Source organism: Girardinichthys multiradiatus, chromosome 17, assembly GCF_021462225.1.
Source record: "Girardinichthys multiradiatus isolate DD_20200921_A chromosome 17, DD_fGirMul_XY1, whole genome shotgun sequence".
NCBI lineage: Eukaryota > Metazoa > Chordata > Actinopteri > Cyprinodontiformes > Goodeidae > Girardinichthys > Girardinichthys multiradiatus.
In genome coordinates, this window is record NC_061809.1 from 9,026,093 (window position 1) to 9,043,094 (window position 17,002).

A 17,002-nucleotide genomic window follows, 5' to 3' on the forward strand; every position below is an offset into this window, starting at 1 on the left:
CATGCTAATGTGTGAATGATGTCATGAGGTGGTAGACTATGAATATCAATTTATTGTGGCCCAGTTGTATTTAAAACTAGTTCTTCTTGAGGATTAACTGGCACAGCACTGCCCATCTTCATCAAGGTTCGACACAGAGATGACATTTTGCATACCTTAGTGGTAACAAGTGATTATTTAAAAAGGTACCCTTGCCTTTCTACCATCTCAACCACATCTACCCATTCTCTTCTTACATCAGGAACTGGATATTTCTCTGTTTTGAACCATTATATGTGAAAATCCCAGTGATCAGTAGTTTCTGAAATACTCAGATTAGCTAGTGTGCCAACAACAACCCCGCCACATTCAAAGTTATTTACATCTTCTTTCTTTCCCGTTCTGATAAGAAATACATTCTATATTTGAATTAAGTTAAAAACACTCTCTTTTATTAATAAGCCATATAATACATAGAAATGATTTGGGTAACGGTAAATGACCTATGACAGAAAACGTTTCATCTCAGACAGTGAGAAAAGAAAGTGTATGTAAACATTTGGTTTAAACTGTATATAGTAGTGCAGAGTTAAGTGGAATTACAAATACAATTCCAGTGAAGTTGGAATGTTGTGTAAAACGTAAATAAACAAAACGCAATGATTTTCAAATCAAATTGGATACACGACAAAGACAAGATATTTAATGTTCAAACTGATAAACTTAGTTTTTTTTTTTAGAAATTCACACAAGTTCCAAAAAAGCTGGGATAGGGGCAACAAAAAACTGGCAAAAATTGAGAAATACTCCAAAAACACCTGCTTGGAACATTCCACATGTGAGCAGGTTGGAAATTGGAAACATCTGTGTGTCATAATTGGGTAGGAGCATCACTGAAAGGCTTAGTTGTTCACTAGCAAACATCAGGCGAGATTCACCACATTGTGAACAAATACATGAGCAAATAGTCCAACGGTTTACTTACGTTTCTCAGCATATAGTTGTAAGGAATTTACGTTTTTCATCATCTACAGTCCATAATGTCATCAAACGATTCAGAGAATATGGAGAAATCTCTGTACACAAGTAGCAAGGCCTAAAACCAGCAATGAATGCCCATGACCTTCTGGAGGCACTGCATTAAAAACCGACATCATTCTGTAACGGATATCAACATGTGGGCTTAGGAACACTTCAGAAAACCAATGTCAGTTAACACAGTTTGATGCCACATCTACAAGTGCAATTTAAAACTCCACCAAAGCAAAGCAAAAGCCATTTATGAACACCACCCAGAAATGCCAGCGGCTTCTCTGGGTCCGAGCTCATCTGAGATGGACTGATGCAAAGTGGAAAAGTGTTCTATGGTCTGACCAGTCCACAAAATATGCCAGCAGAAACCCCGGACTGCTGAGCAACTGAAGTTGTACTTCAAGGAAGAATGGCAAACAATTCCACCTACAAAGCTTCAACAATAGTGTCCTCAGTTCCCAAACACTGAATGTTGTTAAAATGGAAAAGTGCAATGTGTTGCAATATGTTTCAAGCATCAAATTCAAAATTAGTGAATATTTGCCAAACAAAAACAAAAATAAAAACGATAAAGTTTATCAACTTGAACATTAAATATCTTCTCTTTGTCATGTTTTGTATTTAGATTGAACAGGATTTGCAAATCATTGTATTCTGTCTTATATTGTCATCTGGTTGGACAGGCGACACATGACCCAGTAAATAAGTACCGCGTGAGTGTGCGTACCTCTGCGCTGGGTGTCACAAGCATAAAATATGGTATCGAGCAGATTTTCTTCACAGATGAGACTGATTTCTGCCATATTTCTTCTGTTTTCAGAGTTAACCGACGTTCCTGAAGGAGATTGAATACAACACACACCAGACAGTGTACTGAATTATGCAGCGCAGCAAGCACATGATTTTCCTTCAGGCACAGTAATAACTAACAGTGAAACGAACAAACAGTGTCTGCTATATTCTACTGAAACAGTCAAAAGGCAGATGAATGTAATACATTTGTTTAGTTTTTGCTGAAATTGCAAAATATTTATAAATTCCAGGTCTACTCCTAAATTTTATGTTTAAGATTTTTTTAAATTAAGAATAGTAATTAATTAAAACTTTTCTTAAATAAAAAAAAATTTATTTTTTTAAATTAAGAAAATTAAATGTCTAAATATTAAGCTGCAAGTGGATTTCTTTTCTGGAGGAGATCTACACTAGGGCTGCAACTAAGAAGTATTTTGCTAATCGATTAATCTGTCAACTATTTTTTTCGATCAATTGATTAACAATCAGATAGCAAAATGTGCTTAATAGACAAGTTTTTTTTAGAATTTGAACCAGGTGAAGCTAAAGTTATGCCACTTGAGGAGTTCTAGAGGGAGAATATTTACAAAAAAGGGTTTTTATCTTAAATCCAAAATGTATAAAAGGTATTGTAAAATTTTCACTGCTTGAGTGGGTTGTTATGTCAGCAAGTGGCTTGTTTTAGAGTCTGTATACTCCAGTTAACGATTATTCGATGACTAAATTAGTTGACAATGATTTTAATAATTGATTCAACATTTTCCCAGTACTGTCTTACTGCCTGTTTCATTCTTCAGATTACATAACACCTAAAAACCAGAATAATAGATCATAGGTATCAGTTTCAAATTCAGTCAAATAGTCAAAAAGGTGAACTGCCAGTTACCAATAATTTTTCACTTGACCCTAATGGAGAATGTATTTATATAGTCCAACAAGAATACAACATTGGAAAAAATTGCAGAAGAGAAATTGCATTTGTAGCTCATTTCCTCTGCTGTCCTTAAGAAGCATCTTTCTTGCTTTGGCCTTTGGTCATTCAGCTTTGCCAAGCCCATTTTAGTTTTATGTTCTGTTCAAGTGAAATTGAATGCCTTTCTGTTCTATTTGGATCTGCAAATATGAGTTTTTTTTCCCCCTGAGACAGATACACTCTGGCAGAGAGAACAATTCAATTCGAGTAAATGAAATACTTATGATATGCAAATTATGGTTTCTGCCCCCTACCTCCATCTCCCATAGAAAGTCTTTTCACAACCAGGGCTGGGTAGGACAGCTCACACTCAACTGAATTTGTTGTATCTGCAGAGCAGAAGTTCATGTTGTAGGAGATGGTGCTGTTGCCCGGAGTGAAAGTGCGGGATAGAGGACTCGTGCTGTGACTGTTGCTCTCAGTTTGCACCGAGTTTGGTCCTCGTGTGAATGTAAAATAAGGGGAGTCCCTTGTTTGACCTGTGGGTGTTGAACAACACCTCTGCCATGTTTTAATTTGTTTGAAATCACTCCCATCAGCACCTCTTCTTTCTCCTAGAGTGCTTGTGATTGTGTATGTGACATTAGCTGGGGTGGAACGATTGCATTTAGGAGTTGAGAGGGGTACATAGGAACCAAGGCCACTGCTGTGGGAAGCTGCAGAGCTCGGCATCCCCATCCCTTTAGCTTTGACCCTTTCCCCCTCGTCTCTGAGGAAGGCTCCTTTCTTCAGGATAGCTTCCAGGTTGTGCCTGAGGCCGGACTGAGGGCTGTCGTAACTGCTGGAGGACAGTTTAGGAATTTGGAAAGGGGAATTGGGTTCCCGGTCACCACGCCACTGAATGGTTTGAATCTTGCGGCAAATGCTGTCCACAGGGTTGTGCCGACGTGAAGACTGAGGTGTGCAATAGTCCATGATGCTGATAGTATAGTGGTTGTGCTGACTTACTTACTAGGGGAGAGGGGGAGATCTGAGGTGATACAAAAAGAAAATGTTAATTCATCTTTAAAATTCATAAATGTCAGGCTAAAGAAAGCCAGCAGGACACCAGATCTGCACACACTGCTCCACATAAGTATTCACACCCCTTGAACTTTTACATTTTGTCACATTACCAACAAACTTTACCACAACAGTGTAATCTGTGTAGGATTGTACGCTATAGATCAACAGAAAGCAGGCAAAACGTTACAAGACTGTCAAAAAAAAAATGTACCCATGAAAATATAAAACATGCAGTGAGCAGTTGTATTCAGCCCAATTTCTGTACTTTGTAGAACCACCTTTCACTGCAATTACAGCTGCATGTAATTTAGTTGCGTCTCTACCAGCTTTTCACATCTAGAGACTGAACTTTATTTGCCTATTTTTATTTGTAGGACTTTGTCAAGTTCAGTCGGATTGTGCACAGTGTTTAGTTCCATCAGTATCAACAATCAAAGTGAACAGAAGATTTCTGTAGGGTTTATCATTTTATCAAATAAAACTTGTAAAAGCACCCTATGTGTTGAAGCTACTACACAGAAGTTTCAGTAAAATCAATAAAACTCAGTTTAGACATAAAGGATCTTAGCCATGTTGTTGAAGATTATTTGTTTAAGATAAAATCTACCCCCCTCCCAAAAAACGACACATGCCTCTTTGACATCCCATAAGGCAATTCTTTAAGGTACTTTTGAGTGCAACCGTTTGTAATTTCCTTGTTTTTTCTTTTCTTTATATGCATATTATTAGTCAACTTCGTCCTTCAACTGTGTTTACTAATGCCAGCTGATCAGCTCCCTCCTTGTGCTTTAAATGACATCTTTGAAGCTAGTTCACATAAAACAGAATTATCTTATTCCCCCTTTAGCGCACTTTAAGAAACATAGAAAGATAAACTGGATAAGATCTTTAAATCTTTTCAATATTGTCCACCTGACTGATTCTACAGTCATATCACAGATAACTGGGTTTTATTTGTTCAGCAAGGATATAATTCTGTTTTTATCTTTATGCTTCGCATGTGATGTAATATTGAGTTATACAATAATTGATCTTCACAATGTCCAAGCTTCTAATCCCAGACGTTTCTTTTTTGCTCATGCCTCCTGGATTGCTGATGTACCTACAACAAGAGATGTTCAGGGACCCAGGACCATGCAACCCAGAGTAGATTAAGAATGACAGACGTCAGAAATGAGCATAGCAAAAACAAGCAGTAGATAAAGACAACGAGAAAAGGAAATTGGCTGAAAATACATAATAATGAAAACCAAATTTCAGAACTGCTGTCCTAAACTTGGGAAGCTCTAAGGCATGTCTTATTTGCTCGTGGGCAAATATGTCAAAAGCAGGTGCGCACACCTGCTAATTAATTGACCTGAATTCTTTGTTTTAAAGCTCTTTTACTGCGCAAAATATGTTTGTTTTAAAAAGCGTTAATTTAATTGCAACTGTAATACAAACGTCTCACTCATTTAATTTGTCAAATGTTCGTCCGTCGCGCAAATTAATGCCTCAGCTTATTTTTCTAATTTTCGCCCACAATGTAACCATACATTAAAAAATAGAATCTCACATTAAAGCGCCGAAATGGCTCATTTCCTCAGCTTATCGAACATTTGAATAACTGTATTACCTTCGTCGTCTCGTGCGAACAAATATCCAGACAGAAAATGATGAAATGTTTGAACTGTCCACAACTCGAGCACGCGTACATGCAGCTCGACGCTTAAAAGAGACTGAACTAAAACCTGCGTCAGAAAATGAGCCAGCAGCTCCCCCATGCGGTTTCACTGAGACATTTCACCCAAGGAGACGCTAAGATTTGGATAATTGGATGTTTGAGACTATGTGACATGTAACTTTTATTGTTAGGGTATTTCCAAATTTTTTCCTTTGTGCTTTGAAGTAGGTCAGGCTTAAACATCTGACTTCCCTAGACCCTCTAAAACAACCTCAGGTATTAGTGTGATGATGTAACAGAAAGTGTATTAGAGCAGGCAATAGTAAATAGACAGCTATTCTTTAGTGGCCATATACATCACAACAACGACACTGTATCCCCTCAAGGTACCAGTAAGCGGTTTAACTTTCAGGTGCACCGTTTCATTTCACAACAACATCCGAGGCTGTGGCGGATCTCCTGCACAGAAGGTAAACTAAACATATCTTAACGTAAACCAAAGAGACACTGCTGGTTAGATTGTCTGTAATATAAATTCAATTAAAATTGGTGTTTCCATTCATAAGGAAAGACAAGCACGCTAGTTTGTACGAAAAACAAAAGTTGCCATTTGTTTTTCTTATTGCAACATTTGTAGAATTTCTGTTTACATTTGCATTTTCAAAGATATGTGTCTTTATAATAAATAAGAATGTTCTTACTAACGGATATTTGTGATGTGGCAATATTTTGGCATTTCTGTATTGCTCAGACTATTAAGGCTTTCTTTCAGGGGAGAAACTGTACACCACCACCATGGCTGGCAGCAGTACTGGCAGTTTTAAGGTAAAGAAACCAGCTCTGATATTGCAAAACCTCTTTCAGAGAAAGTTATTTTAGTAAAGTACTCTGCCTAATAGTTATTATGAACAAGAACTCAGCTCACTTACCCTCAGTAGTAGCTCCAAGTGTTGCATCTTCATGGTTCCTTGGCTCCTTTACACTTTAAAATCCCACCTGTTGATCAACATGGAAGATATTACCGCTGCTCAAAGTGGCCCTGAAAAAGATTTGGGAGGCACTGTCTACTTTCTTCCTATTGTGAAATCAAACAGGAAAAATAGCTAATTCAAAGAAATGATGGTAATCTCTGCAATGTACAAACAGGAGACTCTAGCTTTTTGTTAAGCATGTGATTCATCTTCCCGCTTCATGTTAATCACTGTAAATGCCCATTCTTTGATGGGGGGAGTGGGTTTCCATTGTTTTCCACGTCCTCCTCTAGCTCTTCTGCAACCTGCTCAGCAGAATCCACTTTCCCAGCTCACGATAAGTCGCTGGAGCTTTGCATGTTTTCTGACCCTGAACGTCTGAGCGGTAGACAGCAGGCTCAGGTAGAGATTAGTCATGTGCAGACACTCACAAAGACATGCTCTCCCAAGGAGAAGCGTTGGCTTTGCTTGTTTGTGTCCCAGCCTTTAATTCTCTTAAATTTAGAGTTGAACAATATGAATCAACATCCCAGTTGCAGTTTGTCATATTGCAGCCTCAAAGGACTGATTGAATGCAATATTTAGCTATAATATTTTAGGTTTCATGCATTCAAACTCCAAAATTCTTAGAGTTGTGGGGTCTTTCTGATTATGAACAAGCAAGGGAAAAATAAGGAAAATGTGGGTTTTCAACAAAATTATTGCAATTTCATGTTTTCCTGATATCGTGCTGCCCTAACTAAAGCAAAAATAAGCTTTACTGTTGCTGTCCTTTTCTTTGTGCTGTGCATATAGCTGCATGCTTGGTGCATTTGACCTCAGCGTTTGTACTATGTAAACTTAACCTCCAAACCTGTTAAATGCCACTGCAGTCCCTCTTACGCACTCAAGATACTTGCCAAAGGTAATAATTATAGCCACCTAATCCCAGCCAAACTCTGACTGGACTGTGAGTGGTTATAGGAGTAATAGATCAATGCTCATGCTGAGAACATAAAGTTTAGTTAATGTTTTATGACTGCAAGGCCTGCTGTGTGGTTGTCTTATCTTGGGAGAGGTAAAAGTAGTCGGGAAGTGCAACATTCCTTATTTATGTCGGTATACCTGATGATTTGACTCCTGTGAAGCAAATTCCTGTGAGAGACTGTTAGGGAAGATGGCAGAACCACACTTACTGATTCCTTACAAGTACTGTACTCTAGTGTAATCTGGGATTAGGGTGCAAGCAACATCCTGCACCAGGAGGGAGAAGATGAAGGGCCAGCCTAATCCCAACAGATAACTGACAGCTGGTCAGCTGGAGGTGTCTCTTTCATAGAGGGATCACAGGACTCAGTCTTGGAAAACAGTAGGAAACCGCAGCAATCCCTCTTTATCTTTTGTCTGTTACAGCACATGATCATTTGCCTATTATATAGCACGTTACAACTAACGGGGGTGGGGGGCACTTCAGCCCTTGACTACCAGCCATTAGTTAATCTGCTGATGGTAAAATTAGCAGAATCATATTATTTATATCTTATATAAGGTTTCATGTCAGGGCTGCATTGTGGTGCAGTTGGCAGCACTGCCGCCAACCATTACACTTTTCAATAAATAAACTGAACGGAATTAATCTTTTTTTCTCTTACTAACAAACATTACAAATATGGGGGCAGCACGGTGGTGCAGTAGGTAGCACTGTTGCCTTGCAGCAAGAAGGTCCTGGGTTTGATTCCCAGCCGGGAGTCTTTCTGCATAGAGTTTGCATGTTCCCCTGTGCATGTGTGGGTTCTCTCTGGGTATTCCAGCTTCCTCCCACAGTGTAAAAACATAACTGTTAGGTTATTTGGTATCTCTCAATTGCCCTTTGTTGAAAATGGGTGTGTGCATTTGTCCTGTGTGTCTCTGTGTTGCCCTGCGATGAACTGGAGACCTGTCTAGGGTGTACCCTACATCTCGCCTGTAGACCGCTGTAGATAGGCACCAGCTCCCTATCATTTTAAGTTTATGACATTTGCTAAACCAAGACAAAAACTAGAGAGAATTTACAGTGTAGCTTTTTCTTTTTATCTATTCTGTGCTATTTTGTTAGGCAGCAGACCTCGTCATCCAGCTCTCTTCCTCTCCAAAGATAAAACCAGATGTTGTTGACTTTGGGACGGTCTTCACTGACCACATGCTGACCGTAGAGTGGAATGCCAATGAGGGCTGGCAGGCTCCCCTCATCAGGGCCTTCAGGAACCTTTCACTTCACCCAGCCTGTTCAGCACTGCATTATGGCGTTCAGGTACCGAGCCTTGCAAAAGTATTTACACTCCTTGAACTGCTTACATTTTTGTCATTTTAGATAGTTGGAGACGGGGGAACAGTTTTACTTTCCGACAAGACAACAAGGATAGACATACAACCAGAGCTACAAGGGAATACTTTAGATCAGTGCATATTCCTGTTAAAATAGCCTAGTCAAAGTTCAGGCCTAAATTCAGTTGAGTATCTGTGACAACACTTAAATCTTGACATTGTCCAACTGTGAAGACTGGCCTTGAGCTATTTTGGAGAGAAGAATTGTCCAAAATGTCATCCTCTAAATATGAAAAACTGGTAGGGATATATTTCTTACAGCTGTAAAGGCAGTATGAGGAGGATTTTATTTTTGGGATATCGGAGTAAACTAGGGCAGAGCTCAAATGCATTCCAAACTTTTTCAATTTTTGTAAAAATATTTTAAAACCAACTGTTTACCGAAATTTGCAAGAGGTCAAGGGGTCTGAATATTTTGGAAAGTACTGCATACAAATGTTTAAATGTAAATCTACAGACATGTTTGTTTTTCACCTGACTGTATCTTGTATGTCCAAGAAGATGTTTAGAAATCATCAAGCACAAATTATGTTTTTATATTTTCAATATTTTCTTTCTTCTCATGAGCTGTTTGAAGGCTTGATGGTGTACCGAGGTGATGACAACCGCCTCCGCCTCTTCAGACCCATATTGAACATGAATCGGATGGCAAATTCTGCTAAGAGAGCTTGTCTACCTGTAAGATGGACAAAAGCAAGAAAAATATAGTATTGTTTTAGCAGATCAAAGAAAACGATGGCTGATGGAGAATACAACTATGTGGTTGATCCTGTTTTCTTTTGCTTTTGTTCTAAAAAGGCCTTTGATCAGTCAGAGTTGCTGGAGTGCATAAGAAGGCTGATGGACATTGACCAGGACTGGGTGCCTCATTCAGATTCTGCCAGTCTGTACATAAGACCAACATTTATAAGCACAGAGGTCAGCACAAGTCTGTTTGCTCAAATTCTTTCAAATACTAGTTGTTCACTGAAACCAAAATAATTTTATTTCTGTATGTTTTTGTTGTCACGTAGCCTTCTCTGGGTGTTAAGAAGCTGACCAGCGCCTTGCTTTATGTAATTTTGTGTCAAGCCGGCTCATACTTTAACACCGAGATGAGAGCCCTGTCTTTGTGGGCCGACCCAAAGTACACACGAGCCTGGAAAGGCGGAACTGGAGACTGCAAGATGGGAGGGTCGGCACACACAAGCAGTATTTTTTGATGATTTAAAATCATTCATTGTCTTACTTACTGCAAGCTGATTAAACACGCTAAAAATAATATTAGTTGAACTAAACTGTTTTGGATTTCTGAAGGAACTATGGAGGCACTCTGTATGCACAGTATGAGGCAGCGAGTTACGGCTGTCAGCAGGTGCTGTGGCTTTATGGAGAGGACCATCAGATAACTGAAGCAGGAACCATGAACATCTTTCTGCACTGGATCAATGACGATGGGGGTTAGTGGATCTTTACATGACAGTATTTAGGACTTTATATTCTGAAATAACAGCTTGTTTTAATCAGATGAGGAACTTGCAACTCCACCACCAGATGGCATCATTCTTCCAGGCATCACTCGACAGAGTATCCTGGACCTTACCAAAAAATAGGTGAGAAATAAGTTACCTTTTTGTGTTAATTCAAAACCAAGTATAAATCCGGATACACAATTGGACAATGTGCTCTGTAAAAATAGTCATTCAGTCAAATATGATGAAACCTTAAAAGTCAGTAGTCACATTTCCTGAATTCCTGCTGCTCTGCTTTGAAGGATGAGTTCAAAGTGTCAAAGCGATACCTCACAATGGGCCAGCTGTATTCAGCTCTGAAGCAGCAGCGTCTTAAAGAGATGTTTGGCTCTGGCACTGCCTGCGGCATCTGCCCTGTAGGAAGCATTGTCTATCAAGGAACGGTAAGATGCAGCCAAACCTTTTCCTTTTACACAAAATAAGAGACCAACTAGAGAAAAAAGCTAAGCTCTTAAACTCTTAAGCAACAAGGGCTTAACACAGGAAATTCACTCCATTATGGCAAGTGGTCCACGTCCTGAAGCAGAAATGCAGCTCCAGACCATTCCACTGCCACCACTATGTTGGTCTGACGTTCTTTTTGTTAAATTTGTGTGTTAGTTTAACTGCAGATGTAGACAGACATTTTACATATTTTAAGTCATTTTACATATATTTTATTTAGTCATTTTACATATATTTTATTTTTTGGGTAAATGGGAAAGGGGTCTTTTGTGTTCTTTTCGGTCACCTTGGAACTCTCTCTGATGCCATTTAACCCAGTCTCAACACTGACCTTGACTAAGACAAGTGAGGTCTTCAGAGCTTTAGAGGTTGTTCTATGTCCATTTGTAATCTTCTGGATGATTCGTTGATGCATTCTTGAAATACTTTTTGTAGGCTGGTCAATCCTGGGAAGTTTCAGCACTGTTCTATGTTTTAGTGAGTTTGTTTGGCCTACTTCGTGTTGTTAGAGAGGTTCTATTTATTGATTTCTTGATTCTACAAGTCTGGAAGTATTTCAGCCTGCCAAAAATGTGGTTAATAAGTTAGTTTCAGATTTAACAATGAGGGCAATTACTTTTCCAAGAGGACCAGGTTATTTTAGATTAGAGTACAATATTTACTCAGGTTATCTTTTTCTGAAATTAAAGTTTGATTAATGAGCTCAAACAATTCATTGTAGCAAAATAAACGCAAAAATGTAGGAAATTTGTAAGGGGCAAATACTGTTTTGCAGCCCTTTGGAGTTAGGAAACATGTTTTTTTTTTTTTTGTAAGTCTAAATAATGAAAGTACAAGGCAGCTGTGAATGCCAATAGATGCTGCCAGTCAATATTTTACATGGAGAAGTGTCAGGTCCTCTAAACATGACCCTGTGACAAGAAGCATATGTTTATGATGGGTTATGATTGGAGAAATATGCACTGGTCTTTATTGCTTTACTTTAGCAAATCTCAACAGCTTTTTTGCTGTACGAAAGGTAAAGTAAGAGTGCTCACTCAATTTTTTACTGTTTGAGAAAAGTACATATTAAAATGACGTACCTGCTTAACAACACTGGATGCGCTTAGTACTCTTAAAATTCAGTTTTCTCTCAATAAAATATGGTTCATATAATTTATACTTGTGTATTTTAGAATTTGCAGCTTCCCTATCAGGAGAAGCACTCGCTGTCTTCAAGGATTACAACAGAACTTGCCGATATACAGGTTAGTGGGTAAGCACAAGCACAAACAATTGTGATGTATACTGATGGAAATTAGCACGAAAGATTCATATAGCATTCTCAATTTATGTTATACAGTTTAGCTTGAAGTGTTCAGTTGTTCAGTGTTGCTAGGATTTAGCTGATTTGCATTTTAAGAAACACATGTTCATAAGTTGCACCGAGAAAAAAAACCCAAATTAAATAAAACATAAGAAAATGCAATCATAAATATTAGAAATAAAAGGCAACCCTTAACAAGTACCTTCTTTACCTAAAATTAAATTAACTTCAGCCTCAAAAAGCATTAGCACACTGTTATCCAAGTAGTTATTATGTAGCTTAATGAGCTAAAATTATAAAGTTCTAATGTTTTAAATAATCTCTCCTTGGTCCTTATTTATCAAATTAACTGTGTGTGAATTTCCGAAAGTATATAATATTGAGGTATCTTATGAGGAAGTGATTAATGACTTAGTATTATAATAGTTGGCTTGGCCAACAAAAAAGTCACACTTACAGTCTACTTAGCAAGGCAGATTTAAACAGATTTTTAATATCTCTGGGCCTAATTAGTGTTAATGAGTGTGCCAACTATTGCTGATCTTCGGTTATTGTATTGTGTAGTGAGCCTATTAGTTAGCATATAAGCTTTAATCTGATCATTATTTTATCACTTATACTAGAAATGCCCCCTAGGTTTAGAATCCTACACCCAGTGGACACTAGATGTAATTTCAACATTGTGTCTAGTTCTAACTGACATGTAGCCAGTAATATCCCCCATGACTATCTGGGTTTGGTAATATTGCCAAGCCTGTTTAATTATGGACTACATACAAACCCTCAGGTGATGTCTTCATATAGATATTATGAAGTTAAAATGTCTAGTATCATAGTGTTGCTTGCAAAAGTATTCTTACCTCTAGAACATTACAACATTTTCTAAGGATTTTGTGATAGCCCAATACAAAGTAGTGCATAACTAAGGAGTGGAGTAAAAACATGGTTTTTATTAAAATTTTCTGTGAGAATCTGGAGTGTGCAATTGAATGCAGTGCAGGTTACGTTTTACCAGCTTTGCACAACTAGAGTGAAATTTTTGCTTATTGTTCTTTTTAAAAGAAGCAAATGAACCATAAAAAAACCTTTAAATGTTTTATGTGTACCTTAAAATGGAACTATGAAGGCCTCACACACGACAGGACTTTAGATCTTAGAATCCTATCTGCTTGTGGGAGTTAAATGAGAAACATTAAGATTGTACATGCATTTGGAGTAACCTCTAACTCATATGATCAATTGGTCACTCATGGCTTTATATTCCAACGTATTGATCTCAGTAATGTCCTCTAAACTCTTAGATTAGTTCATGTGATTATCTCTCCAACTTGTTGTTTGTTTTCTCTGCTTTTCTCTTGAGTTTCTGTGCTTTCGTGTTTTCTTTTAAAAAGTCAATTAGCATATCTACCCGCTTCATCATGCAAGTATGTGCTAAGAATGCTACATCTGCAGACACGATAAGATCCTCCTTTATTGTGAGTCCTTCGGAGAGTAAGTGGCTAAAAGTGACAGTCGCCGGCCTGCTGGCAAAGCAACGGAGATAGGGGCAAGACAAACTCCTGAATTCTCTCATTATGCTTGTTGTAATTGCACAAACCCAATTATTGCCTCAGCCTTGTGTGATCTTCAAAGCCAAGATGGTGCAAATGAAGCCTGGAACAAGTGGGAGAGGAGGAGGAGGGAGCTTAATGAACAATAAAAATCGACAAAACGCTGGAAAATGCAGCGGCTCCTTCCTTAGCGCTGTTAAATCTGTTGACATTTAATTTGGAGGGAAGCTGTACAGTGCACCCCACTCCCCACACTGCTCCCACCCATCCTGAAGACAACATTGTGCAACAAACAAATGAGTGGTCCGAGGCTGCAGATGAAAGATGGGTTTACTAAGTCGCCCTGCTGTTCTTCTTTCAAGTTAATTAGAAATCACATTCTTTTGTTTCCCCTTCACAGGCGTTTATTTACTTTCTCACTCCGACCATTAGAACAAATTTGCAACATGAGACACGAATAATTGGATTTGTCTCCGCGCCTGTCATGGATTGGGGAGCATTTTGTTTTGATTTTTATTATAGTTCCCTTTTCCTCTGTTGTGTGGTGTTGTGTTCTGCCGCTGACAGAGTTTGCAGATTTGCTTACGGATATTTGAGGTTTTCTTTATATGATTATTTGTGTTTTCCTCGCAATTAAGCAGAGGAGTTTAGTGCTTAGCAGCTTAGCGAGATGCTATTTTTCTTGTTGCTTGAGCCCCAGAGGATAAAAGTTTGTCACTTAACCTTCTCAGCACAAACTTTGCTCTTTCACAGCATGGCCGCTCTCCGAGTGACTGGACTTACCTCGTGTAGCAGTGATGAAGAAGCTCGGACTGACCTGTGGTAAAACCACCAAAATAAAACTGGTTATGTGCATCGGACTAATCTTCACTGGTCATAAGGAAAAAGTATATAGTTTTACCCTAAGATTAATTTGTTGGTGACAAACTTCAAGATAATAACTGTGGTTGTCTCAGGTTTTACTTTTTGTTTAACCTTAATTAAACAGAGTTGCACAACTGTCCAAAGTAATTAGCTAAAGTAGCTTGATGTCTCATGTAATACTGTACAATAACTTACAGAAACCAGCAACCACAGCCGCCTGTTTTTGCTTATTTTTACAACCAACATGCAGAGGAGAGATTTTGCTTGGACCTACATAGCAAACTAAAAGCAGGCAAACCTACTTCTATACTGCTAATGTGCAGTGCATGTAAGAATTACTAAGCAACTATATAGGAATCTGTGTGGCTTTTTTGTATTTTGCACAAAACATGCTATAAAGGTAGTTTTACTCAATATTTTGGCGTTGAATTTGAATTCAGCTTGGTGGAAAAACTGGACCCAGAAAACTGAGAAAAAGGGAAAAAAATCCTTTGCCAGGACGTAGACCTCAAACCACTATCTTACATTAAATCATGTGTACCACAAATATTGGCAGCACAGCTGTTCCAATACAGGTCAACAGTTTGGAAGCAGCTGCAAGCTTCACGAGGACTTTATTAAAACCCACATGGAGCCCACTTTATGCCGTCCTTCAGTCCATAATCCCAAATGGATTAATCAAAGAAACATCCAAGAGGCCCATGGTAACTTTAGAGGAGCTGCAGAAATTCACTGCTCAGGTGGGAAAATCTGTGGACAGATCAGCTATTGTGCTCTCCACAAATCCATCCTTTGCGTGAGTCTCAAGAAGAAAGCCACGGTTGAAGTAAATCCATACCAAACCCAATTAGCATTTTGACACCAGCCATGTGGGGGACACAGCACCCTGTGGAAGAAGTTGCTATGGTCATATAAAAACAAAATTTTACCTTTTGACATCTGTGTGAAACCCTTTGTGTGGTGGAAAACCAAAACTGCACATCATCCTTATGAAGGAACGTAGTGGTGGAAGCATCAGTCTTTGGGGATCGGCCCCAGAATGATGTAACAGTTGCTCTTCATCGAAACTGAATAGGTTTAAGATATTTTTGGGCAAAGGTTGTTGTCCTTCGATGTGCAAAACTTAAAAAAATATCTTGAAATTGCAGCAAAAATGCTCAAAGGGGATAAGCACAAATGGATGTCATTTTTTAAAATTTGATTTGTATTCAGTGTTCAAAATTATGTTGTACTTTGTGTTAGTTTCTCACATAAAGTTGCAATAAAAAGGGTGACAAATTGTATAAAAGTTCAAGAGGTAGGAATACTTTTGCAGGGCAATGTACTTCACACAGAGAAATAGGTAGCGAACTGAACCTATAGGTGGCACACAGCTGCAAAGCAGCTAGAGATGCATAGCACTTAACCTTTATGCATCCTGAAACACAGCTGGTGTGAGTCTGACTGAAATTCAGATTTCAGATGTACAGTGCCATCAATCACCTCATCTGATTTCAATGTGCACAAAATTAACCACAAATGGAAGGAAAGGGAAAAAATATTTATGTGAACATTGTTTAAATAACTGCAGCATTATTTCACAAATATTGAAATGTGTCTCTGTGTTTCTGAACATGAAGTCCACAGTTCTGAGGCTCTGCAGAGACTCTTACCTAATCCTTAATGTTTCACTGCCCAGCAACTGTTTCACTGTCATCCCCGCCACATACACACTCATGCAAAGAGAGAACCTGGAACTGAACCAAAGCCATCAGCATAATGCAGTCATAACAGGAACCCATCAAACTGGAGTGCACTTGGCTGTTTTTTCACCAGTGCACCCATGTGCACACAACATAAATTAGAAATCACGATGGTACTTTAAAAATGAGAAATCTGGAGGTAAATGCGTTCACAAGCAAATTAAAGCCCGATTAATCTTCTCTGTCTGTGCATGTGTGTGACTATGTGTGTGTGTGTGTGAGGGGAAGCCCAGTCATGTTTGGGATGTATTCTGTCTCTTTGTGGAGACGACTCATTTTGGCAGCCGCTCCTTCCTTGTGTGCAGTGTCACAGCTGGTGCAGAGACTAGCGCAGGCAGATGCAAACACAACACCATGACTTTAAAATGCCAAACATCAAGTCTGCTAAATCTAGGCCACCAGTGGAGTTGCCACAGTGCCTCCTACATTTGTCTTATTATAAACTTTGTTAGGTTCATTATAATTTATCGCTTAAAACCACTTGTTTCTAATCCAAAGTTATTTATGAGACTCTGAAGATCAAATTCTCCCAAGTGGATTATCAAAATGTAATCCAAAATGATCTAAAACTCTTTTACACCTGTCAGTGTTTAGGATGTATTGAATGTTGACTTTAATCTGAAGTCATCTGTGGACCATTAAACTGCAAATTTTAGGATTTGTTCTAATTTCTTCAACAGCTTTTTTAGTTCTTCTTGTATATTTGGATCCAATTGAGCTATTGAGAAGACTTGCAGCAACTGGCAAACTTCATCATACCCCTCTGACCTTTTCATTTTGTCATGTTACAGCCACAATCTCTAAAATAACCTAATCTCTAAATCTAA

General features: G+C 38.5%; 2 protein-coding genes across 8 annotated transcripts in view; one reads left to right on the forward strand and one right to left on the reverse strand.

Annotated features, from left to right (window-relative positions):
- LOC124882991 (lymphoid-restricted membrane protein) overlaps positions 1-6,668 on the reverse strand; it is a 51,799-nt gene extending 45,131 nt beyond the window's left edge. For 2 of the 7 annotated variants that reach the window (XM_047389776.1, XM_047389775.1), the window contains exons 1-3: positions 6,374-6,666; positions 3,031-3,746; positions 1,739-1,846 (exon numbers count right to left, since the gene is read on the reverse strand). In XM_047389776.1, coding sequence (XP_047245732.1) covers positions 1,739-1,846; positions 3,031-3,691 — 769 coding nt within the window. In that variant the 5' untranslated portion in view covers positions 3,692-3,746; positions 6,374-6,666. Of the gene's footprint in view, positions 1-1,738; positions 1,847-3,030; positions 3,747-5,396; positions 5,527-6,373 lie in introns of those variants that run through there. The other 5 variants (XM_047389778.1, XM_047389777.1, XM_047389774.1 and 2 more) reach the window with 4 other exon arrangements.
- Positions 6,208-14,847, forward strand: bcat1 (branched chain amino-acid transaminase 1, cytosolic). The gene is given in 10 exon segments (XM_047389780.1): positions 6,208-6,269; positions 8,490-8,684; positions 9,326-9,436; positions 9,557-9,676; positions 9,772-9,932; positions 10,055-10,197; positions 10,265-10,350; positions 10,512-10,652; positions 11,889-11,960; positions 14,323-14,847. Coding segments are annotated over 10 exon segments (1,098 nt in total). The 5' UTR covers positions 6,208-6,239; the 3' UTR covers positions 14,362-14,847.
- The last annotated feature ends 2,155 nt before the right edge of the window (positions 14,848-17,002 follow it).